Source organism: Sorghum bicolor, chromosome 10 (assembly GCF_000003195.3).
Source record: "Sorghum bicolor cultivar BTx623 chromosome 10, Sorghum_bicolor_NCBIv3, whole genome shotgun sequence".
In the NCBI taxonomy this organism is placed as follows: domain Eukaryota; kingdom Viridiplantae; phylum Streptophyta; class Magnoliopsida; order Poales; family Poaceae; genus Sorghum; species Sorghum bicolor.
In genome coordinates, this window is record NC_012879.2 from 60,543,027 (window position 1) to 60,568,756 (window position 25,730).

The window sequence follows — 25,730 nt, forward strand, 5'->3', positions numbered from 1 at the left end:
AAATAACTTTTTGCTGTTTTGGGAGCTACTTTTAGATACCCAAATGAACTCCAAATTTGATGATACTTGATCCATTGCTTTCATCAAGAAGAGTAGTCCAACTCATATTAAGGAATCTAATTGAGTTACCATAAGAATTTGGATAATATAATGTCATGAAAGAGCTAACTCACTGCTGTCACTTTCAGGGACTTAGCCAAAATATGGAGGTAGCAAATCAGCACTGAATTGATTCTTGAGAGCTCAATTTGATTAGGATAGGTACCAAACTAGCTCTTGATCCTTAAATAAAGTTTGTTCTACAGAAGCAATACTACAACTTTCATTTAGGGTCGAACCTCATAACTGGAACAGAGGTCAACCTTTCACTTTGGTCAAAGTAGTAACCCGATAAAGCTCCAAATAGGATTTTAGGCCAATTGAAGCATTTTCTTGACATAAGCTCAACATGAACCCTTCACGACTTTTGTTGTATAATTCATCTAGTGTCATATGAGCAAGTTTGCAAGGTTTGGTTGGTGACCCATGATTCCATTTCCTTAATAGAGTCATTCCAACAAGGATATAACTTATCATTTCATGTGACTTCTTGATTCCAAACTTCACCAAACATTTCCAGAGACCAACATAGATTGGGACAGATATGAGACACATGGAAAGGTTCCTTTAGCATCATCAAAGCATACCTTTTAAAAAGGCATATATGCAAGCAAGGTTGCATACACCAAGCCCAAGTTGGAGTTTACTTTCATAGATTGACTTTGACCTCTTTATTACCATTGAACTTGTCATGTTTGAGCTCAAACCTAGTACTTAGCAAGTGACAAACACCTGGGGTGTTACAGTTGTGACTTCGACATGAGGTTCACCTTTGTCAATGCTGGCTGGCCTGGATCTGTTCATGACATGAGAGTGTTCAATGACTCGACAACAACATATAGCGTTGTGTTCCCACATCCACCTCAAGGTACTGACTATTTGATACACATGACCGATTCTAATAGTTGATGACAGTGTGGCTAACTGCTTGTTTGTTCATGCAGGGAAATACTATCTCGTGGACTCGGGCTATGCTAACAAGCAGGGGTACCTAGCTCCTTACAAAGGCAACAAGTACCATCTGCAGGAGTTCCGTGACGGGCCGGAGCCACAAGGTAAAGAGGAAATCTTCAATTATGCGCACTCTAGCCTTAGAAATGTTATTGAGCGGGCATTTGGAGTTTTGAAAATGAAGTGGCGCATGTTGCAAAAGATACCTCCATACGCACCTCACAAGCAATCCAAAAATCATTGTTGCATGTATGGCCCTGCATAATTTTATGAGAAGCAGTGGCATACCAGATAAGCACTTCAATAGGTGTGACAATAATGAGAACTATGTGCCGCGACAAGCGTATGAGAATCAGCCACCTCCTGAGGTTGTGGAAGATGGTCCAAACCCGATGGCTGCATTCCGTGACTCGCTTGCTTATGCTATGGCAACTGGTTCGTAAAAGTGTAGTTATTGTTCACAGGTTTGTTTATTTGATTGCAGAGGTTTGTGAGTAATTTTTGTACGACAGTTTTGAATTCATGCGAGTATCTGTGAATGTTTGAGGACATATATGAGCTGTGATGTTTATTGTAACATTGTTGAGCCCATTATGTGGTTGTAATAGGAAATAAATATTGTAATAGGATGATTACAGTTTTGTTGTAATAAAGTGTGCATGAACAGTGCCTGTGATTTTGTGTATAATTCAATGTACGCATGTTGTGCATGGTGGCCAAGCAGTGGAACAGCAGCATCAATGTCAACCTGCATGTGCATGGGGTTGCATGGCAACCATTTAATGCAGCTGCATTACTTGCAGTTTTGCAAAATATTTTGGTAAGTAAACAGCAAAAGCAAAAAAGTTGTTGTCAGGTTTTTGGTGTGCTAAACATTCTCTTTGGGATTTTGCAATTTTACAAAATAGTTCAGGAACTAAACAAGGCCCTAGTAGGTAGCCTTGCGGCGACCCAACTACTAAACCACCCGGTCGTGTAGGTGTGTTCGTTGAGTGTTTGACAAATGCGACTGCATGCCATGAGATGATGATGATCCAGCCGCGCCCATGCGAGTGTAGTATTTTGTTTGTTTGTGACAAATATTATTCAATTATGCACTAACTAGGATCAAAAGATTTGTCTAGTGATTTACAGCTAAACTGTGTAATTAGTTTTTGTTTTCATCTATATTTAATGTTTCATACATATATTTGATGTGATGGAAATTCTTGAAAATTTTTTGGTTTTCAGTTGAACTAAACCAGGCCCTCGAGTCCTGGACCATGCACACAGTTGGGCATGCAGTTGGCTAGTCTACATCAATCCTATGCATGTGCGATGGTCGCGTGACGTGCGTGCGTGTGTGTCTGTGTTACAGTCACAGATCGGAGCGTCCCCTGCTTCCGTTGCATGTCGGACACCTCACCTTTGTGCAGATGAAGCCAACATGACACCTACGAGTAGGCATCATGGCATTGCATTGGTTCCAACGGCAGCCGCTGCTCCAACCTGTCGTCGCGGATCATGTCCCCCCTATGCATGCCCTAGCTCACTGTGCGCTGCCGCTAATACCCACACACACACACGTGCAACCAGTACCAACAGCTACCTTCCATTACCTGGCTTCCATCGTCTTCCTCCCGGCTCCTCTCCATATATATATATATATATATACCAACGACCTCGCTCGCCTCCCCCTCTCCATCTCAGACGACGACGACGACGACGACACAAACGAACGATCGATCCATCGAGCTACCTAGCTATAGCTTACCTTGCAAACCCAAGCAAGCTACCTACAACTACAACAACAACAATGGCGCCCAGCTTCGGCCGCTCCATCTCCTTCCAGCTGAGCCCAGCACGCGCCATCACCCGACCCCGCGCCGCGGCCGCGCGCCACGTCCGCTCCATCAGCCTGCCGTGCCGCTCCCACTCCCACCCGCTGCTGGCGCACCTGCAGGCTCAGACCGCCGCCGCCCGCGCCTGGGCCACCTCAGACTCCACCTCCCCCTCCCCCGCCTCGGGCCTCGCCCTCATCGACGCGCTCCACGCCGCGCTCGCCCAGCTCCTCCTCCTCCCGGAGCCGCAGGCCTCGGTCCGCCGCGCCTGCGCCTCATCCGACCGCCTCCTCGACGCCTTCCTCCTCCTCGCCGACGCGCACCGCGGGTTCCAGGAGTCACTCCTCGCGCTCCGCCGCGACGCCGCCGACGCCCACCTCGCCCTCCGCAGGCGCGACGCCGCCAGCCTCGCCTCCGCCGCGCGCGCCCAGCGCAGGGCCGAGAAGGACCTGGCCCGCCTCGCCGCCGCCGTGTCCTCCTCCGCCGCCCGCCTGTCTGCGCTCGGCGGAACCGCCGCAACCACTACTACTACTGACACTGAGGAGGCCGAGATGGCCGCCGCGCTCGTGGACGCCGCGGCGGCCAGCGCCGCGGCATCCGCCGCCGTGTTCTCGGCCGTCGCGTCCGTGTCTGCCGCCACGTCCTCCAGCAAGAACAAGAAGACCGCGACGACCTTAGCTGCTGCCTTCGCCAAGAAGCCGGAGACGGCCGATGTGGCGCCGGAGAAGCTCGAGGAGCTTGAGCGATGCATCGACGAGTGCGAGAGCGGCAGCGAGGTGGTGTTCAGGAGCATTGTTCGGACTAGGGTATCGTTGCTCAACATCCGTACTCCGGCGATCTAGACAATCATCAGTCGCCATTTCGCCAACACAAGATATATAGCTAACTGTTGTATACATACTATATATATACTGTTTACTTTCATCTCATCAGTATCCAGATGCATGCAGATGGAAATAACACAGAAATTCAGTCAAAAAGCATAGTCCCAGATAAAATAAAAGTTTGTACTGTAATATCAGGAGGGCATGCATTATCTGACTGTTCATCAGATGAAGAACGAACTTAGAACAATAATGTGATTTGTAGCTAGTCGGTAGCTTAAACTAATAACGTAGTCACACAGAATCGTATACTGCACGTTTCTTCATATCTAGAGTATCTTCCTCACTAAACATACACTCAATATTATCATCTCAATCCATGTGCAGTCTATTGTGTCCTCACCAATAATGGACACTATTCTGTCGTCGAACCCCACGATCCCACGACCTACATTTTAAGCACACTGAGATGACTAACTGATGAGGATTATTTTCCAGGATTTGTTTGAATGATGTTATACTTGTTGTAAATCTTATTTATTTCTACTCTTGTAGTTCGGTTTTTCTTTCTTTTTGTTTTTCGTCATTTAATAAAAATTCCGGCAAACCTTTTGCCATCCTTTCTAAAAAAACCCTGTTCTACAGCTTCCTATTGTATGAACTGAAAGTATAGAAAATGTTTATAATGAACTGAAAGTATAAAAAATGTTTATAAGGAGAAAAATAAGGAAATTTCTAGAAATTTTGTTATATAAAAAGAGAACTACCGCTTCCTCTGCTTTCAATTGTAAATCGTTCCTATTTTCTTAGGTAGATATATGTTATGTCTACATATATATTAAAAAAGCTATATATCAAGCTCGAAAGTTGGAATTATTTATACTTTGGAATAAAGGGAGTAGCAAACAAAGAACGTCTTTAGTACACAATCTTAATGAACATTCAAAATTTGGCCCATTGCTCCTCCTTTGATCCAACAGCCCACGCCCATCTACTTCATCCTCACTTGCCCCGGTTCTCCTTCCCTGGTATTTTCCCTTGTTTTGTACTCCCTCCGTCTCAAATTGTAAGTCATTCCAAGAATCTTGGATAGTCAAAGTATTTTCACGTTTGACCAAAATTATAGAGTGAAATACTAAGATTTGTAACGTAAAGTGAGTATACTATGAAAATATAATTAAAGAAGAATCTAATGATATTTAGTTGGTATCATAATAATTATTATTTTATCATATTATCATATAAATTTAATTAAACTTTAAAAAGTTTGGCTCTCCGAGATTCTTGGAATAACCTACAATTTGAGATGAAGGGAGTACTAGCTGTTTGGCTGCTTCGACCTACCGGTTGTGACACAGATACCGGAAGAGGGCCAATAGAAACTAAAATTGCTGAAACTTCGATCGGTTAAATTTTTTTTGAAAAGTCTGTGAAACTTTTTAACTAAAATTTGGAAATCTTGAGAGATCTTATGTGAATGAAAAACGAAATTACTTGCGTGTACATTTATCGTCGAGGTCGCTGAAAGGATAAAATATCACAAAATTTTGAGCCCAGCTGGCCCACACCGACACTAAAAAAAAGCAAAACATGGTTTCCAATTAAGAAAGAATGTAGAATATACTTGACATATATACAACACTACTGGAATTCGTTCTTTGCCGACTGCCAAAAGCCCTAAAACAGGTGGCAAAGGCTTTGCCGACTGCTTTACACGTGGCAGTCGGCAAAGAACACGTGGCAAAGAATTCATCGGCAAAGAAACCTTTGCCACCTGCCAAGAGAAAAGTCGTCGGCAAAGCCTTTGCCACCATTTTGCGGTGGAAAATACAATTAAAGAAATTAATTAACAAAATATAGCAAAAAGGGTCACAAAATCACGAAAGTTTTTAAGGTTCACTCTTATTGCATGTGGAGGCTATGAAAAAAGTTTGAGGAAGTTTGGAGCAAGTGATGACGTCAAATGTCCAAAACCTAATTTCAAACTTCAAAAATAAAAAATTTTATCTTTGCCGACTGCCTAACGGCCTGGCAGGTGGCAAAAGGGACGGCGATGGGCACCGTTAGTGTCCCACCACCTTTGCCACCTGCCAGACAGCCACCTTTGCCACCAGCTTTTCTTTGCCACCTGCCAGACAGTCGGCAAAGGACGTCTTTGCCGACTGCTTTTCTTTGTCACCTACCAGGATAATTGGGCAGTCGGCAAAGAGAATGTTTGCCGACTGCCCTGTCTTTGGCAGGTGGCAAAGTATTTTAGCAGTCGGCAAAGCCCAGTTTTCCTGTAGTGCAAGTTATCTTGGTAGATTCGAGTTGGTTCTTTTAGAGAGTTAATTAAATCAAGGTGAAAGAGGGAACCTTTTGTTTCCCACTCCATGCACCTTGGTACACTATATAACTTATAAGAAAACCAGCCATTTCTTCGATCAAATGAATCTGCATATTTGAACTAAAGGAATCTCGGTAATACGGGGTAAGTGGTAAGTGAGGCGAGTCTCAGACTATTCTATTGAACTAATTGCGAATCAATACAGTCGAATTAATTCATGGACGCCTTAATTAGTTCTGCTTGTCCAAACAGCTAGTGTCTTCAGAGCTAAATTTTCATCAGTTTTGAAATAAGAACGTGAAATTATAACTTACATGTGTGTCCCCTCTGATTAGTAAACAAGTATATCAAAACGGGTAAAATAACGGCTACATATATTCATCTATTGACTCGGCCTCTAGCGTGCTTAACCGCGTGTACACATCAGAGTTGCAGCTAATAAAAATATTAACATTTGTCGTCGATGGCATCGCGTGCATGCAAGATCAGAGACATTTGGAATCTGGACACCAAAACCAATCTAGACTAGCTATGGAGTCTACTCTACTTTGATCTGAGTCTACTCTACTCTGATCTATACACACACACACACACACACCAATATAGTTTGATCTGAGTCTACTCTAGCGTGACTAAGAAGCAAGTTCACACGTACAATTGGGGGTCTAATTAAACTCTAAACATCGATCGGTTGAGCTGTCACAACTTCAGGATACGCGTGCAATGGCAGCACATCTGTCATGTCTCATCGCCATAGACATTTTGCCTGCCTGCCTGCAGCAGCTAATACAGATGGAAGCAAAGGAAAGCAAGCTCGAGTGATGTAACCATGACCTAGTCTAAATGGTAGCTAGGAAACAGCCTGTTCATCAGTGTGGATCAGACACATAGAAAACTAGGATCATCAGGCTAATCTCATTAAGAGTCTTACTCAGATTTCATTCGCAATAATTTGTTATGTAAATATTTTTGGTGGTATATATGGCTACATTTTTAAGAAGAGAGCGAGAGAAGAATCGAGTTTCGTGACAAAGAAATTCTATTGGCTCGGTTTTATAGATAGAAATAATAAACCGTTCCATTAAATGATAAGAGTATTTCTATCAGCTACTAGGAGGTATTTGTTTTTGGCGAACAGTTCACTGAAACAGTTTTATTATCTTCACTAATAACAGAGCTGGTGGTAGAGCCGAAGCTAAAAAAACTATTTCATTTGGAAAGCTGAGGTGTGCTAAATAGATCCTCTAGGGTAGTGACCTCATATTGTTTAGAAGTATTGCTTGTAAGCTTATTCATATCTTCTTCCCTGGGCTAGTAGCTTGCTAGGTCAACCATCCGATCCGATCTCTATGGAATATGGATGGATAGCCATGGTCTGCGATTGCGATGGCGGCCGGGGTTCCTTTCAGGTCGTCCAGAGATGAGATGAGATAAGAGACGATGCCCTCGTGCACTATATTCTATTCAATTGCATATGTTGTGGGCCGGGCTTTGTGGCCACTGGACCGTCCACCGGCAACACCGCGACATCCACAGCTGGCTGGCATGCATGGCGCCTGCCAGCCGTACCCTAGAATCCCACAATTTTATGCAACAACGCCAACAATGCATCGTCCCCTCCCTTGCCCAAAGTCTACTGATCTCTATGCACACCTCGATCTCTTATAACTGCTCCCTCCCATATGTATTTTCAAATTCCTTCCATCCTCGGATTTCCCGGCATCCATTCTGTATGTTTGGTTTGGTTTGTTTTGTTTTGTTTTGTTTTGTTTCGTTTTGGAAGGGCGGTAATTGGTTTCTTGGGTGGATCTAGCACCAGGTCGAAGTCGAATGGGGCTCGAGCCTCTTGGTACCAACGCTGGATGAGTCCCTTGTAAACCTCGATCTAAGGCCTTGTTTAGGCATCGTTTAGTTGCAAAAAGTTTTTTGTATTTTTGTTTTTATTTGACAAATATTGTCTAATTATGAAGTGACTAGGCTTAAAAGATTTGTCTCGCGATTTAAATGCAAATTGTGTAATTAGTTTTTATTATCATAAAAATTTATCTATAGTTGGTCAAATTTGATATACTAACATATGACACTGTGTAAAAATTGTATTTTTTTTGAATGGAGGGAGTGCTGCAATGTATACTTACCGACAAAATTTCACGGTATGTACACTTCGATTTTCATCCGGCACTTTATGTGTATAAACAAGCAAATTCCGGTGCTCCACGTTCCAAAGTACTCTCCCAAATTATGCCATTCTAAGTTTTTTTAAGAGTTAAATCATGTCAAATTTTATTATACAAATTTAGTTGCTACCATCTCTCAACAAAGTTAGAATGACTTTAATTTGGGACCGAACGAGTATCGATGAGACTGAGATGTGCGATCTTGGCCACTAGTTCATAATCGCACGGCCACTGAAGTCCAGCTAGAACCGTACGTACGTACGTACAGTACAGTACGTGGCGGACATGCATGCGGCGAATATCATCCACGCCCGCGTACTTGCACAGCTTTCAAGGTCTAGCTGTCCTGTGACTGTGAAGTTGTGCCTGCAGTCTGCGTGCCAGCGTGTGCATGCATGTATGTGAAGCAGCGTCCACTTCATATATAGAAGCTTCGTCGGTGATCCACCATCCAGCTGCGACTGATGCCTGTCTGCTCCGCTCAGCTGCTGCCGTGTGCATGCCTTCTCAAACAGTGACCAGCGCCGCGACAACCCAACAGCTCCAGATAGCTACCTCGTCTTCCTCTATATATATATATATATATATATATATATATATATATATATATATATATATATATATATACACACACACACACACACACACACACGCACACGCACACGCTTGGCTTGTCACCGATCGAGCTCCATCGTCAGCTCATCATCAGTTCCATCGCGCCCGCCGATCACAGCTACCTAGCTAACCCATCGTCAAGACGTACAGATATCGATGGCGCCGACGACGATGACCGTGCCGCCGCCGGCGAGGCCGCTAGCGGTGGCCGGGCACGTGCGGTCGGCGAGCGTGCCGTGCCACACGCACCCGCTGCTGGCGGACGTGGACGACCAGCTCCTGGCGCTGCGGTCATGGACGTCCAACCCGGGGCCCAAGTACCCGCTATCCCTGGCGCACGTCCGCGCGCTCCTCTGCGTGCTGGACGAGCTGCTGCGCCTCCCGCTGGCGCAGGCCGCGCTGTCCCGCGCCGCCGACTCCGACGACGGCCTGCTGGACGGCTTCCTCGTCCTGGCCGACGCCTTCGGCACGTTCCTGGCGGCGCTGGTGGCGCTGCGGCAGCACGCGGCCGAGCTCCGCGCCGCCGTGCGCAGGCGCGACGGCGCCAAGCTGGCCTCGGCCGCGCGCGAGCAGCGGCAGGCCGGGAGGGAGCTCGAGCAGCTCGCCAACGCCGTGGCTCGCGAGGCCGCCAGGTGCGCGCGCGGCCCTGCTGCTGCTGCCGCCGGCGGCATGGGCGGTGAAACGCACGCGGAGGCGGCTGAGGTCGCCAGGGCCGTCGCCGAGGCTGTCAACGACACCGCGGCGGCGGCAGCGGCCGTGTTCCTCGAGGTCGGCTCCGTCGCTGACGCCGCGGCGGCGCTGGCGTCGCCGGCCTCGGCTTCGACCAAGAAGAGCCGGCTCCCGCCGCTGTCCAGGACGAGCAAGCAGAGGACGACGGTGATGGGTGACGGCGGCGAGGAGCGGCGGGAGGGTGCGGCGCTGGAGAAGCTGCAGGAGCTGGAGCAGTGCGTGAGGGAGCTGGAGAGCGAGAGCGAGAAGGTGTTCAGGAGCCTTGTGCAGACCAGGGTTTCCTTGCTCAACATTCACACGCCAATGTTTTTTTAGTTGCACCTTAATTACTTAGCTTGGTGTGAATTAAGCTTGACATGATACACTACCTGAACAAAAACCAAATAAAGTTGTACAATTATTTAGAAGAGGTTATTTTTTTGGGCTGCGATCATCAGTGTTCATGCACGAGCCAATGCAATACGTGCTTGTACTGTATGTGATTACAGCGGTAAGAGAATAGTAAGATTGGGTTATTTTTTTGGGCAAAATAAAGAGTATTCATCAGTACTGATTCAAGATACTATCTCATGTATATGTACTTGAATGTAGGTCGTTTTAATTTAAATACCTACACCAACACAATTTCGTTAAATTCACCCTAAATTAAGTGTATTTATTTGGCACCGTGTAACTTAGTGTATTTTTATATAAATTTACTTAAAGTTATATAAGTTTAATCTCACTTTATTTTCTAAAAAGGGCCCTATCAACTACCATTACAAATGATTAATAGCGATTGCTTGATAAATTAGAAATTATTTAATGTGAAATTATTTTCTACCCCCTAGAATCCTTTAAATTAAAAGTAAATACAGTTCTAAAATGTTTGTATATGCTAGATTACCGGATGGAGCGATTAGCTACTCCTACCATAGGAATTTAGGCCTGCAAACTTATGCACGCATGTCTCTTTGTGTTTCCCTCTAGAGTCTAGACTCTTTTGAAGTACTAGGGACGGCTCCTATGTTAGAGCTCCTTAATTAGCAGGAAGCTTATCATGCAAATGACGATATACTACCAATTGACAATTGCTAAATCCTGGACTGCATGCTATACAGATTTAGCAATTGCGCGTAAGCATTCATACGGTGTAAAACGTGCGCAGTTTTTGCTCCGGAAATCTGACAGCTCGAATAACGACGTTCTCCAAGTCTCCCCATGCACCAAGCAAGCAGGCTACACTGCTGTTACTATATCCTTCGTATACCTGTGTCCTCTGCCAAGCAGGAGTAGAGGAGACCCTTCAACACCTTTTTCTGGGCTGTCAATTCGCGACTCGGTGCTTGGATTCATTGGGGATTGTCATTCATGATCAGATGAACATTCTTCAAGCAGTGGAACAGATTAGGGACCAGGTCAACCAGAATTTCTTTATGATGTTGGTAATTCTGATGTGTTGGGCAATCTGGACAACAAGAAATGATCGGATCTTCAAAGGAATTCCCCCAAATGTCACAAGAGCAAAAGCAGTCTTTGCCTTAGAGCTGAAAATTCTTACCCTAAGGGTCAAGACTAAACACACTGTAGAGTTTGATTTATGGATCCAGAATCTATTGTAATCTGCCTTTCTTTCTTCATCTTCTTTTTCTCTTTTTTTTGTCTCCTGAGTCTTTTGCTTCTTGCTGCTACTTTTGTAAGTTTGTGCTTTTATTTCAATAAATTCCTGTAGGGGCTTTCAAGCTCCTCCAGTTTCGTCAAAAAGAAAAAAGGAAAAAGAAAAACTCTGAAGAAGTGATACTCTGTTTTGCTCTGTTCTGTACTCTGTTTCGCTGTATCAATCGTGTTGACTTTATTTTAGAATCAACCGTGTTGACTGTTGACCAGTGATTTTGGCCTGGGAATGGGAGGGAGCAGCTGGACTAGGAACGAGAGCAAGGAGAAAATAATAATTTTTTTTAGAAACAAAAAATAATAATAAAGCAACCAAAACAAAGGAGATGTTAATCTGGCCCAGAGATTAGTGTCTCTTGTACTTGGGCTCGTGGCCCATGCAATCTTCTCTAAAGTCTAAACAGCCAATTCAATCGTTTGCACACAGATTGTGGGCCGGTCAATCGGACATTCCCATCGGCCTCTATATAAAAGAAAAATAGGATCATTATATCTTGAAATAAATCTAGCATCCATGTAATGTCGAGGGCCTAAATTCGAATGACTAAGTTACACCCCAAGGATCTGAATCACTATCGTTGGAGAGTGCTAGTTTAGAGTGAAATGGAAAACAAAAGATGAAACCATCTTATTAACATGAAGATCGGTCACACACCTAAAGGGCCAAGTGAGGATTTCTTTGTGCTATGGCTAGTGGTAGTGTTTTATTTTTATTTAAAAATATTAGAAGAATTCCACAATTTTAGTAATGAACATTTCACCAATTCTTTACGGGTTGGACCAAAAATATTAATAGGGCATACAAAAAGAGAAAAAACAATTGGTTGATAAATCGGATGAGTTAGACAAATGGACCAAATAGTTACAGCTCGATGATGAAGAACTAAATCTAAGTATATGTCAGATGAAAGGTTAGCCCAACTTCCTAGTGCAGACTAGGGTTAGTCCAACTAGCTAACTACCCTTGATATACTTCAGGAGAACCATGCAGTTTCTCGCTAACAGAGCCTGTGCAGAATTCACGTGAATCTCCTAGTGTGCATAACAGAGCAGAACAGAGTAAGATTGACGGCAAAACAAACCACTCATTTGGATGTCACAATGACCAGACTTTCAACTTGTGCTTCAGCTTGATTTCCTCTATGCTGTTCCAGGTACTTAAGTAAAAACATGTGCAACAATTTTACAACAAAGAAAATTAACAAACTTGTGGTGCTTCGGCTTGATTTCCTCTATGCTTTTCCAGGTACTTAAGGAAAAAATGTGCAACAATTTTACAGCAAAAAAAAAAAAATGGAGAACACACCTTGGGTAGTCCTGGTTAATTATACACGTGCTTTGTTCACATCATCTTCAGAAGTCAAGTCATCTGAAGCGACAACATTTCTTTCCAACACACCAACATGCTAGATGAAAACCTACAATAATTATCATTGGCAGTGTATTCTGTTGATCATCCTTCGAATAGGTCTTGCAACATCTCTTCTAGCTCCTGAGGAGCGAGTCTTGGCGTTGTAATGTTGTTCTCCTCTATGTATTTTGTGTAGCCTGGAATGATTTGCTCGATGATAGCTGTTCGCAGTTTTTTCCGAAGCTCAGGATCTGGGACCTTCCACTGCTTTTGAGTGATGTAAGCCTCCCGAAATGCAGACTCGAACCTAGTCAGTGGGGAGTAGTTTTTCCCCAAGAAATGAGGAGTGGGATTGAACAAGCATGACAACACTGGAGCCCAAGATACTTGTAGATAGCTCTGCATGTAGCCATCGACTTTGGTAACAAGGGATTCGGCATAAAGTTGGAGAGAAGACCACCAAGGTTCAATTTCAGACTGCAAGCATTGGTGTAATCGGTGTGAGTTGTTGAGCAAGAATAACAGTATAAGGCGTCGATCGGGAAATGATTCTGAGAGGCTGGCAAGCTTTTCTTGTAGACGTGACGCCATCCTGATGATCATGCTGTCAGAATGTGTTTGGTTTCCAATAATACGGGTTCCATACACTTTACCACGGTTATGTGCTTGAGATATAATTAGATCTTCATACACTTTACCACGGTAATATGCTTCTAATACAATTAGATCCAATGAAAATTTATTATCCATCAGGAAGCTGATGTGGCTTATCACGGAGAGAGTGACCTTGTGAATGTCCGATGATCCTTGCTGTAGAGTTTGAGTAGCTGACGTGTCTTCAATCCGCTTGAGGAGATGAGTCGTGGTGTAGTTCAATGTGAGACATAAGGCGTCAAGCGCCTTCCCCTCCTTTGTTGACAAGAGGCGCCATATCATAAACAGTATACTTTCAACTTCTCCTGGGGGACTGGAAATGAATAACACGTGGATCATGTGTAAGGCCTTGGAAAGAACATCGTGCATACCCAGCAGTAGATTCAACGATTTATATATTTCTGGTATCCCATATAAAACAGCACCATGATCCACAGCAACTAGGACATCGACAAAAGCGAGCATTTTTAACATGGCCACTTGGGTAAATCTTGCAAACTGGATTTGATCTGGAATACTAGCACCATCATCCCTGATGAGATCATTTGTAAGGAATAGCTTGCTCTTCACTCTGTGCAATATCTTGGTTGTCACCCTCATCAGTAAGAAGAATTGGTTAGGAACAGGTTGTTCCTCATCATCACCAGTGTGTGAGCATGGATCAGGAAGGGGCAGTGTCGACATGAAGCGGATGGTTTCCACGATTTCGGCGAAAGCGTGGATCCACCTCGTAATAATGATGCCGCTAAAGCTCCGAGTGAAATCACGAGATACCTCGAGTTGCAGTGCAGATACAGCATCATCGGGAAGGTCGAGAACCCAGGCGACGCTCAGCTCCGTGAACCACCTCTTGAGGTTGAGGTTCAGGTTCAGGGCACTCGTCGCGCCGCCATTGGCCAGCTCTATGAGGCGCTTCATCTTCTCCTCCTTGGTCCTTTCGCCCCATCGCCATGACAGGTGCTCGTAGCCGTGGATCTTGATGAGCTCCAAGCCCGAGGAGCGAGAGGCGCCAGATGTGTAGGCAGTTGACGAGACTATGGTACCTGATCTGGAGCTGCTGCTAACGGTGTAGGAACCGGCGGCGGAGCCAATCTGCTCGTGGCGTTGTTCCCCGGGGCCGCCATCCCTGCGAGTGGCCGTGGCCTCCATGCTGAAGCAGCTTATTCAGCTAGCTCCGATCACTAGCAACCGGCGATATGCATGATTCGACTCACGGTACCGGGTCTGGGGAATGAATTAGAGGCCGCTGGGATAGGAGGCAACAACTTGCAGGACGCGTACGCCGTACCAAATCCGACGTTTTTTTTTCTTGGAACCTGGGTGATGACAAATCATCAGCGATAATTACAAGGCAAATTTTCCACCTAATTGGTCGGCACACACCGTAACAACGAGAATTTGTCTAATACCACCATTATAAATTTATGGTTGTTGGTCCATAACACACCGCATCTATTATTTTATTTATTTCTTAGGTTTTAAGAGAGAGAAGGTGGAGGAAGTGACATCTTTATCCTCATCTTCAACCTTTAGTTGTTCACTAAAATTTACCGTAACACACCGCCATTTTCAATCTTTGGCGAGCTCCTCTGGCTAGTTCCCCTCCTCCAGCGACTTAGTCTGGCTAGTGTGGCTAGGGGCACGACCTCCTAGGGCGCGGCCACCTAGACCATTGTAGTTAGGGGCATCGCAGTCACCCACGCCGCGCGTGGTTGGGGGCGTCGCGGCCACCCACACCACGGGACGCCGGTAGCCGTTGCTATGCGCGCTTTAGGGCTAGGTCATAGTGGGCGTTCAAGTTGTTGAGGCCGAGCATGCCGTCGCCACGCGCGCGGAACGCCTACCAACAATGCATGCCCACAAAGTCTGCAGCGCCCACGATGAACACGTACGGACAACAGGCTCCGGTGCAATTGTCGCGACCACGGCAAAGAGGAAGAGGAGGAGCCGAAGGTGGGCGCCGTGGAGAGGCTGAATGAGTGGAAGATCTGAAACGGGTAGTGCACGTCAAAGAGGACGACAACGGCAGCCATGGCTAACGGTTCTATGCGGAGGAAAAAAGTGCATTTATAAAAAACCTCCTCCGTCTCTATCTATAAATTTTACTATTCACTAAGTCTATCAAGTCATCCTAATAACCCCCTAGGAATCTTTATATTTTCAATAAAATCATAGCTAGACACTTTTGCATAGTGGTGTGTTATGCCAAATTTCACTGAGCAGCTAAAGGTTGAAGAGAAGGACAAAAAAGTCATTTTCCCGCGTTCTCTCTTAAAACCTAAGAAATGAATAAAATAATAGGCGCGGTGTGTTACGGCAAACAACCATAAATTTATAATGGTACTGGACAAATTCTTGTCGTTGCGGTGTGTGCCAGCCAATTATGTGTTTTTGCGGTGTTCTCCAGCAAAATTTGTCTAATTACAAAGACACATGTCAGGAGCATTACATATGATGTGGTGTCCTCTCCTTCAACACAGCTTGCACCCAACCTGGCCAACTCATAAGCGGCCCTATTACAAGATCTAGCCTTAAACACAAAATCAAAACTTGGGAAATTTAGAGAGTTTAAAGATTTCAGCTCATCCACTAACCTCCAGCATGGGACAAAGAGTACATATCTGTCTTCAAAGCTTGTTGGAGGGAGCAGCTGAAACCTGCACAGATAACACAGCCAAAACAAAACAAAGGAGAGAATACATCTTGGCTCGGCATGTTAATCTGGCCCAGATTAGTGTATGTTGTATTTGGGGCCTTGGCCCATGCCAGGCCCTGACCTCCTCTAAACAGCCCATTCAATCGTTTGCCCACAGAATTCCCATCAGGCCACGGCCATTTAGAAACGAAGGGGTGTAGCGACAAAGGATGGGATCGTCATAAATTGGAGGTTTTTTCCCCGAAACACTCGCTTCTATGAGCAAGCACATTACTTACCTCTCAAAAAATGGCATCACTAAAATTTAAAATAAATCTAGTATCCACGTCAATTTGTGACACTAGTCTATTCGGCAGTACTCTGCTTCAAGCTTGTTGTTACTGTTGACTAATTTATCATGAGAAAAAAAATACTATTGTATAGTTGGTAGATTCAACTCTAAATGTTTAGTTAAAGATGACAATCGGAGAATTCCCCGTCGAGTTTGGCCTCTCCATCCTCGTCCCCGCGGGGTGGAAATTTCCGCATCTCGTTCCCTATTAAGACTCGCGGGGGGACATTTTCTCCCCATCCCCATTCCCTGCGGGGATTACATACCTGACGGGGATCCCTATCCCCACTATTGGATAAAAGAACTTTTCAAATCGACTATCCAAAAGTGTACAGAATACTGAAAAAAGCTCATCTTGCAATAGCACCAAACAAGATTGAAGTTTACAGATAAAAAATCCCTTTTACGGGTTCCAACACCTCCCTAGCAGGTGGCCAAAATCTAATGCGGACCTTACAAATCACGAAGTGACAAATTCATTGATTGTTCAGCACCTTGACGTTGCCTTCCTGTAGAGTGCAGGCCGAGCAAAGAGAGAGCACAGAGGATTTGCGTCTCCAGACTGAGCAGAGAGAGAGAGAGAAAGAGAGGAGAGAAAGCCAGTGCAGTTTCCCTGGCGAAGATCGAGTATTCAACTGCAGCTGTCACAACGAACAGCGGGCGCATGTGAGGGCTAAAATCTCCCCATTTTTATCTTATCCGGAATTTCTCACGGAGAATCAGGGGTAGGTCCCCGTTGCCATCTTAAGTTACTAATTTAGTTTTAGCAGTACTCGTTGCTTGCTTATTATATTTGTGGTGCGTTATTTAGGGATTGTTTGGTATAGCTCAACTTCACTAGTGAAGTTGTTTTTTAGAAAATAACTTCATGAGTACTTTATAGGTGAAGCTATTTTGGAAAAAGTGTTTGACAAAATAGCTTCACCAACTACTTTATGCATAGATGAGAGAGAGAAATAGGGGAGAAAGCTACAATAAACTACTTTTTTCAGCTTTATCGCAACTTATGTCTTTGTGAGAGGAGAAGAAAAACAGCTTTACCTATGAAACTGTTTTAGAAATAGGTGTTTGAAAAAAAAACAGCTCAGAACAGCTTGTGAAGCTGTACCAAACAGGCCCTTAGGGAGACACTAGTTGAAGTCCTTGTTTGCATAGATATAAGTCCCTATTTTGTTTTGTTGTCAGATTGACCCCTATGCTGTGGAGGCTACATACTCAATCTATATTATATACTGACACCTGATGAGGGTACAATACAAACATTTTTGTTCCAAGCCTGTAACAGAACATGAAAAATACATGAAAACAGACGTAGCTGGTAACTTCTATGGTGCACTTGTTCACCCTTCAAATAGCTCCTGCAGCATCTCCTCCACCTCCTGAGGAGTGATTCCTGGGGTGATCCTATTGTTATCCTCCAAGTATTTTGTCAAGTCTGAAACAACTATTTCAATGATAGCTTCACGCAGCCTTTTCCTTAGCCAAGGGTCCGGGACTTTCCAGAGCTTTTGCACAGCGTAGGTCATCTGAAACTCGGACTCGAACTTTGGCAGCGGTGAGTTTCTTTTGAAGCAATGAAACGTGGTATTGTTCAGACATTTCAACATTGGTGCCCACGACACTTGGAGATAACTCTCTATGTACGTGTTGATTTTGTGAGTGAGGTCATGGTGGAGCTGCTGCCTTATGAAGTGGGTGTTATTGATCAAGAATAGGAACCTGAGGCTCTGGTCTGGGAATGACTGTGATACTCTGGTAAGCTTTTCTTCTAAAGAAGTGGCCATCTCCATAATAAGTCCATCTTGATAACCATGCGTATGATTAGCAGACAGCACTTTGATGCAGTTTATGACGGACCGAGTGACCTTGTGGATGTCGGGTGATGATTTCAGGGTAGTCTGAGTAGTGCCCCCTGCCTCTGCAGAGGAGTCGTCGTCGTCCAAGGATGACATGGCAGCGGTCCTTATGCGATACCTTGCGTCACGCACGGCCTCATCCAGCTTGCCCAGTTCTGCTGACAAGAGGCCTCCCATATCGTCAGTTATATCCTTGTGGATTGTGGATTGTACATAGGGTGAGGAGCGGAACGACATCATGATGTGTTCTGAGACCGAGGAGAGAGCATCACGCATGTCGAGCAGTGCCCGGAGCTCCCCAGCCGCCCTAGAAACAATATGTTCTTGGCAGTTAGTATCATCAAAATTCAGAGGAGCAGCGATGGTACCAGCGATGGTGCCAGCAAAAATGAACATCTTCCACAACGTTGCTTCGATAAAGCATACAAATTCAGGAGCTGCAGGTGGCGCAACAGTTGCTTTCTCCTGACTAGAAAATCCACTAAAGCATGCCCAGATCATAGATGTGTTGATTTTCCGTAGAGCCAGGATCCAACTCTGCACAAGTTGTTGCAGCTGCCGTGAGATGAAGCTGCCCCGCGCAGATGCACCAAGCTCGCTGAGATGGAGAAGCCAGGCGACGTTCAGCTCCGAAAGCCACCTGTCCGGGGCAGTGACGTTGCCACTGGCACCGACACAGAATTCCGCCACCAGGCCCCTCAGGTGCTGGCGCATCTCTACCAATTCTTCCTTGAATTCCATGGCGTCGAGGTCGAGCCCCTCGCCGGCCAGAGGTCGTTCCATAATTGGACAATAATTTTTAAATACAAACGAAAGTGATACCGTGGTCCGAAAAAGGAACTAAACAAGGCCACAGTGTGGGAATTGTGAGCGGACTCGTTCCGCCAACGGCTCCAACAGCTAGAGCGCCCGAGTCCTCCGGAGTGTCAACGCCCTCGCGCACCGTACGCATCCGAGATCCACTGAGCGCGCGCTGCCGCATCCGCCCGCACGCCCGGTCTCCGCGGCGCCCACGCTCCCGCGTAGCTCGCTGAGCCGTTCGCATGTATAGCTGTGGCCAAGAGCCACCGTATTGTAACTATATATGTACACTGTCATTGATCAATACACGTATCCAGTTGATCACCTCCGTTCTACAGGAATGACGGACATAGGAGTATCTCGATCGACTGACCAAGTCACTAAGGACTAACAACGGTGCCTATGGTCGGTGGGTCCATCCTAACCTCCTAACGACGGATTAAGTGTTCCTGTAATTAGGCTAATTAAAATTCTGAATAAAGTTCCAGACAGCTCATTTTGGATTTGGGACCTGATCGTGCTCATGGAACATGAACATGGTGAACCTTCTGTGCTTGCACAAGTTCAGGATGCCTCTGGCAAATATTTAGTTCGTGTAGCTGTGTGGCGATACCCTGATTGCGCTGCTTATATCTTGAAAATATATTGATATCTCATCTATATTAGTTTACTCACAAGTCACAACACTGTTAAAAAGAACCCCATGTTTATCGAGAGGATCAAGAAACAACCAGATTAATCAGACAAGAGAGAAAATATGCAGTTAAATTTTACAATGGTCTAAGAGTCGGTAATAAATAGAATACCCATGTCAAAATAAGGCCTAAAATTTTGACATTAATAAAAAAATATGTTGAAGTGTTTTGCAATAATCCAACGGCTAAGAATAAATATTTCAGACAATGCTTTCTCTTTAGTTGTCCTAAGAGCGAAAGCTAAACTCCACCCACAGATTGATCAACGGCTAAGAATAGATATTCTTGCTGAATTTGGAGAATCTACTAGGTTGAAAGTAAATTTTGACAAATTATTTATGGTTCCTATCAATGTGACAGAGGAAAGATTGGACACTTTAGCCAGCACTCTAAATTGCTCTAAAGGCTCCTTACTTTTACTTACTTTGGCCTTTGGCAGCAGACTTTTGGCCTCTGGTCTCCAAATGTGAAAGAAGGTTGGTAGCTTTCTCCTCTTTCCTCAGTGATGTAGGAACTGCTACCAAAAATAGTCATCAAGCAAATTAATAAGTATCAAAAGCACTGCTTATGGAGAGGTGCTGGTTTGAATAATAAGAAGCTTCCAAAAGCAGCTTGGCCAATGATGTGTTTACCTAAATTGGAAGGAGGATAGTCTTAAACTACAAGTGCAATTCAAGGGCATGTCTATGGTCCCTGTGAATAATGGATCATCATGTTTTTGATAGCATGGTCTTTAGGACGGCACAGTTTGCTCTCATGCTTCCAGAACTTTATTCTTATGCGAAGAATCAATAGATATCCTTGAAGGTGGCTGCCTCTACGAATTCCCTTCAAGTTTTATTCTATCTGCCTCTCTGCCGAAGCTTATGCACATTTTCAAGAGCTTCAGATCATTCTTCAGAATTTACAGATGCAGGAAACAGATGATGTTTGCTCATATATTCGGAGCTCAACCTTTTTCTCTTCCAAAAAGTTTTATAAGCATCTTTCTCCCAGTACTAGGGAAGTTGACCATCTACACCAAATCCTGTCATTTTTTGAGAATGCTCGGGACTAAAAATAAACATCTCTAAAACTGAAATCTACCTGATTAAAATAGACAACAACACGGTTGCACAAATACTCCAGAACTTCCCCAATGCAACTTCCCTGGAAAATACTTTAGCTTCCCCCTCCACATACGGAGATTGAGGAAAATTGATGTACAACCACTCCTGGACAAAATTAGTGCCAGATTACCAGGATGGAAGGGGCGGTTTTTATCTTCAGCAGGGAGAGAGACTTTGGTTAATACGGTGCTTTCATCTCAACCGATTTACCATATGATGGTTTTCCCCGAACTCAAGTGGCTCGTAAGGAGGATTAACCGAGTGAGAACAAGTTTTCTCTGGTGGACATGCCTTAGTGAACTGGTCTACCTCCTGCCGCCCAAAGATCAGGGGTGGACTAGGAATTTTAGACTTGGAACGTTTTGCACGAGTGAGAGTTGTAATTGTTTATATATTTTTTTCTTTTTTTCTCGTATAATAAAAATACGGTAAAAGCTTTTGCCGTCTTTAAAAAAATACTCTACACACAACCCTTTTCTCTTCCAGAAAGGTTTATAAGCATCTTTTGGGCCATCATGTTGTACACAGGATTTATGGATGGTTATGAAAACCAGCCTGTCAGAGCAAAAGAAAATTCTTTTTTGGCTTATCCTGAAGGATCGACTTACTCTGTTTGCTCATATATTCTGAAGGCTCGAGGTCCTGCAATTATGACCTCCAGATGTAGAGTCTATGAAGGTTGAGGCTTCGAACAAGAGCGAACAGGGTCCATGTTGAATTTGCTTATTTCGGCCAACGAAGGCCGAAAACTGTAAGACATGATAAATCTCAAAGTACCATTGTACTGTAATATCAGAGATTTCAAGAATATTCTGTAGCAGGTAAAGGATATTCTTGAGACCTATAAAAGGCCCCTGGTCTATATAACAGGAGGGGAAGTTGTAACAGTAAAGCAGCATAGTAAATTAGCTTACCTATCCTTGTGAAAGGGGATTATGAAGCGATCTAATTTGGTGGCGCTATTTTTATCTACTGGTTAAATTTAAAATAATTTGACTTAGAACAATGTTAGAAGTTGATGTAGTTTGGGATATAAACACTACCGGAATCCGCATCTTTGCCGAGTGTTAAATGCTTTGCCGAGTGTTTTCTTTTGACACTTGGCAAAGAGCTTCTTTGCCGAGTGTAAAAAAAAAACACTCGGTAAAGAAAATTTCAAATTGAATTTTGAAGCTCTAAACGAATTCAAATCAAAAAGATGTTAACCACAAAGTTGTATAACTTCTCAAGATCTATAACATTTATTTTTATCATTTCTTCGTTTGACGAAGCCAAAATAAATTTGTTTACAAATTTTACATATCTCTCTTATAGAGATATATAAGATTTTAGAAAAATATTAGAATCATCATGTCGGATGAACAAATGACAAAACAACCAAAATAAACTCTGTAGATCTTGAGAATTTATAAAATTTTGTATTTGACAACTTTTTCATTTGAGTTCATCTTGTCATGCAAAACCGTGTTTTTAATTAAAAATTTTATAATTTGAATTTTTAAATAACCTCGGATGGAAAACTCCCTAAATAAACTTTGTAAATCTCAAAAAGTTATGAAACTTTGTAGTTGACAACTTTTTATTTTGGAATCATCTTATCATGCAAAAACTACGTTTGAATTTCTCAAATTTGAAATTCAAATTTTGTAAACGACCTCGGATAAAGAAACTCCCTAAATGAAAATTGTAGATCCCAAAAAGTTATGAAACTTTGTAGTTGACAAATTTTTGATTTGAAATTATTTAGAACCTCAAATAATCAATTTACACATAATTTAGTATAATATTTGAGGAACTGAAATGCAATATAAACACAAGTCATAGTATGGTGCAGTAGTTAAGAGAGGAGACACGCGAGAGAGATGTCACGGGTTCGAATCCCGTGGGCTGCATCCCGTGGGCTGCAAAGACGCTAAAACTTGGCCGGCAGGCAACCCCCTGCAAAAAAAAATCCCTCTTTTTTAGTTTTTTTTTTGTATTTTTTTCGTTTTTATCTTTACCGAGTGTCCACAAAGACGCAAAAAACTTGGCTGGCAGGCAGCCTCCTTAAAAAAAATCTCTCTTTTTTCATTTTTTTTTTATTTTTTTCGTTTTTATCTTTACCGAGCACTCGACAAAGATCCATTTGCCGGCTAAAATTTTGCCGTATGGTCTTTGCCAAATGTGGCACTCGACAAAGGCTTTGCCAAGTATAATTGGGCCTTTGCCGAGTGCTACAGACACTCGACAAAGCATGGGTATCCCATAATGAAATGAGTTCCTTCTTAGTTAAAGGGATTAGGTGAGATGAAAGGGAACGGATCAATTTTTAATATGCTTAGCAGTTCTAGAATGGGAGGTCTTCGGTTGAAGGTGTTAAAGTTTAACATGTATTGTAATTTTTTGTTTTATTTGATAATTAATGTTCAATCATCGATTAATTAGATTTAAAAAATTCGTCTTGTAAATTATTATCTAGTTGTTTTTTAGTTTTTTAAAGAATTTATATTTAATACTCTATGCATATGTTGAAACATTTGATGTAACGAGAGTTAAAGTTGACGCATACAATGGCCAGTTCAGTGAGGACGTGAGGTCCTGTCGGTGCCAAACTGCCAGCTGTGTCGGCCAACAATCAACACACTCCAGTCATCATCGTCAACGCGTCGCTATTTCAAAGACGCGCACTGCCGTGGGCTCCGTTAGGTCAAAATAAAAAAAAAATATTTTCCATTTGTCTTGTAAATAAACGTAATTCCAGTAATGAATTTAAACATGTGTGATGTTCAAATTCATTATTAGAGTTGTGTTTTCTTTTACGGAGGGACGCATTGGGGATGCTGGCGATGCGTACGTGACCCGCCAGCCAACACTCAGCACACTCCAGTTTGCAGCTATGGACTCGGGCCGGGCGCGCATGGATTGCTACTAGCTAGCTACTCACCGTACGCGTGCCGGCAGGCATGGCGGATGCGTGGCAGGGATCATGGAGGTGGGCGGTCGCAACCACCAACCGCGGCGGCGGCGATCCTGTGCAGCTGCGGCAGCCACCACCTCAACCTGCTCTGCTTCATCATCATATCTACGACGACAACTGTGGCGCCAGCAGCACCGCTTCAGGTACCATCCTGTCCATGTCCAACACCACCACCTACGCACCCAGCACCGCCGCGTCCCTTCCGTTCCCATTCACCGTCGCCACTGCCGGCGGCCTCACCGACGAGGAGAAGAAGGCGACCATGCGCGAGCACATCAGGGACCTCATCATCCACGGATCCCGTGGCGGTGGATATGGAGCGGCTACGACCACTACAGGCGCCGCCGCCGCCGGTAGCAGCAGCGCACTGGGCAGGTGGCTGTCGGAGCTGCAGGTCAGCTGGGTCCTCCACGTCGCCCAGCTGGACGCGGCGTCCGCGGGGAGGACCTTCGTGTCGCGGCGACTCCAGCACACCGCACGCAGCTGGGTCACCGCTATCCACGCCATCGGCAGGTGCGTCGCTAGCTTCACTGGATGGTGTAGTAGCCAGGAGCAGCAGGAGGAGGAACAAGCTCTGCCCTGGCCACCTGCTTCAGAGTTGGTAGGATTTGTCGCGGCAACCTTCTTGCTCATGCTCCCTTTCGTCGACGCCGTCGTTGCCCTGGACGACGTCGTTGGTCCTGTTAGCGCTAGCAGTGACGACGACTATGGCCATGGTGGTGTCATTTCTGGCAACAAGGGTGCAGTGGCATCGGCTCATAAGTTCAGGACACTGACTGATGTCCGTGATGCTCTTGCCGGGGTCTCAGAGCAGGTCCAACTCTGGCACTCATGTCTCAGTTCCTCCTCCTGTTCGTCATCAACCGACGCAGAAGCTGCGAGGATGAGCGGGGAGATGAGAAGCCTGCTGTTGGCGAAGCTGGACAAGGTGGACGAGGCCATGAGGAACACGAGAGACTGTATCAGGACACACTTCATGTCCTTGATGACGGACGGCCATGGCCATGACCATGACTACAAAGCAGCGTCAGGACTGCATCCATCGCCTGGCATTCATGTTGCCACTCAGTTTGCAGCACGCTACATCATTGTGTTGTCGACTAGTTACTACAGCTACAACTGTTCATCAGTGGATCCTCCGACTGCATATGAAGCATCTCTGTGTCTCGGTGAGAATAATACCAGTTCTTCCACCAACCTGAATATTGTGATCATCCGTTCCCTAGAAGAAAGCCTCACCAGGGTGTCACAGTCATTTCCAGATCAGAGCCTCAGGTTCCTGTTCATGGCCAACAATTTCTACTTCCTGTGGCACCAACTGCTTTCTCAAAATCTGCTTTTGGATGTCCCAACGGATGTCCTGGCTCACAAGATTGACAGTTACATAAACAGTTATCTGCAAGTATCCTGGACGCCGGTGTTGAAGCCCTTGCATAGTCATTCATCACCTTGTTGCTTTTTCTTTATGAGATATTCAGCACAACATAAGTTCTTGTCAGAGTTTGAGAAGGCCTACGTTGAGCAGAAACTCTGGAAGGTTCCAGACCCAGAGCTAAGGAAAGTGCTGCGGACAGCCATCGTTGACAAAGTCATTTCAGCCTTCACAAAGTTCTTGGAGGATGGTGGTGTTAGCGCTTCAAGAGTCATCGTTAGTCCTGAGAGCTTGCAGGAGATGTTGGAAGAGTTATTTGAAGGATGAATAACCGGTGCACCACTGCTAGTTACCAACATTCAGTTAGTATTGCTTCTACGTCCATCGTTTCATTGTGGTTTTAAATGAGAAACGATCTTCAAACAACTTGACTTATGGATGGAGCTGCCGACTAAAAGTTGAAGCACTACAAGTAATAAGTCTGTTTTGGCTGATGTTACTTCGTCAAATTTGTAGATCTCTAGATTTAGTTCAATATAATGCAGATCTGTTTCGTCAAAAATATAATGCAGAGCTCGCTCTCTATATGCAAAAACTGCATTAAGACAAGAGTAGTATTCTTATTTTGTCAATTAGCCCATGTACTCGCTACTACCGCTGCTAATGTGTATGTTCTTGTTTTCTTGTTGAATGTGGAGCAACCACTTCCTGGACTAGAGTAATATAATTTGCAATCCACATGGAAGGACTGGGCC

At 44.5% G+C, this 25,730-nt stretch overlaps 5 protein-coding genes across 5 annotated transcripts; 3 read left to right on the top strand and 2 right to left on the bottom strand.

Moving 5' to 3' along the window:
• Positions 2,557 to 3,944, top strand: LOC8065014 (antifreeze protein Maxi). The gene has a single exon (XM_002437571.2). The coding sequence runs from the start codon at positions 2,846 to 2,848 to the stop codon at positions 3,710 to 3,712; it is 867 nt and encodes a 288-aa protein (XP_002437616.1). The 5' UTR covers positions 2,557 to 2,845; the 3' UTR covers positions 3,713 to 3,944.
• On the top strand, positions 8,823 to 10,184 carry LOC8065015. Its single transcript, XM_021450422.1, has one exon. It carries the CDS (start codon positions 8,969 to 8,971, stop codon positions 9,854 to 9,856), a length of 888 nt encoding a protein of 295 aa, XP_021306097.1. The 5' UTR covers positions 8,823 to 8,968; the 3' UTR covers positions 9,857 to 10,184.
• On the bottom strand, positions 12,339 to 14,408 carry LOC8065016. Its single transcript, XM_002439007.2, has one exon. The coding sequence runs from the start codon at positions 14,346 to 14,348 to the stop codon at positions 12,648 to 12,650; it is 1,701 nt and encodes a 566-aa protein (XP_002439052.1). The 5' UTR covers positions 14,349 to 14,408; the 3' UTR covers positions 12,339 to 12,647.
• Positions 17,527 to 18,825, bottom strand: LOC8069219. Its single transcript, XM_002439008.2, has one exon. The coding sequence runs from the start codon at positions 18,823 to 18,825 to the stop codon at positions 17,527 to 17,529; it is 1,299 nt and encodes a 432-aa protein (XP_002439053.2).
• Positions 23,441 to 25,662, top strand: LOC8069220. The gene has a single exon (XM_002437573.2). It carries the CDS (start codon positions 23,590 to 23,592, stop codon positions 25,300 to 25,302), a length of 1,713 nt encoding a protein of 570 aa, XP_002437618.1. The 5' UTR covers positions 23,441 to 23,589; the 3' UTR covers positions 25,303 to 25,662.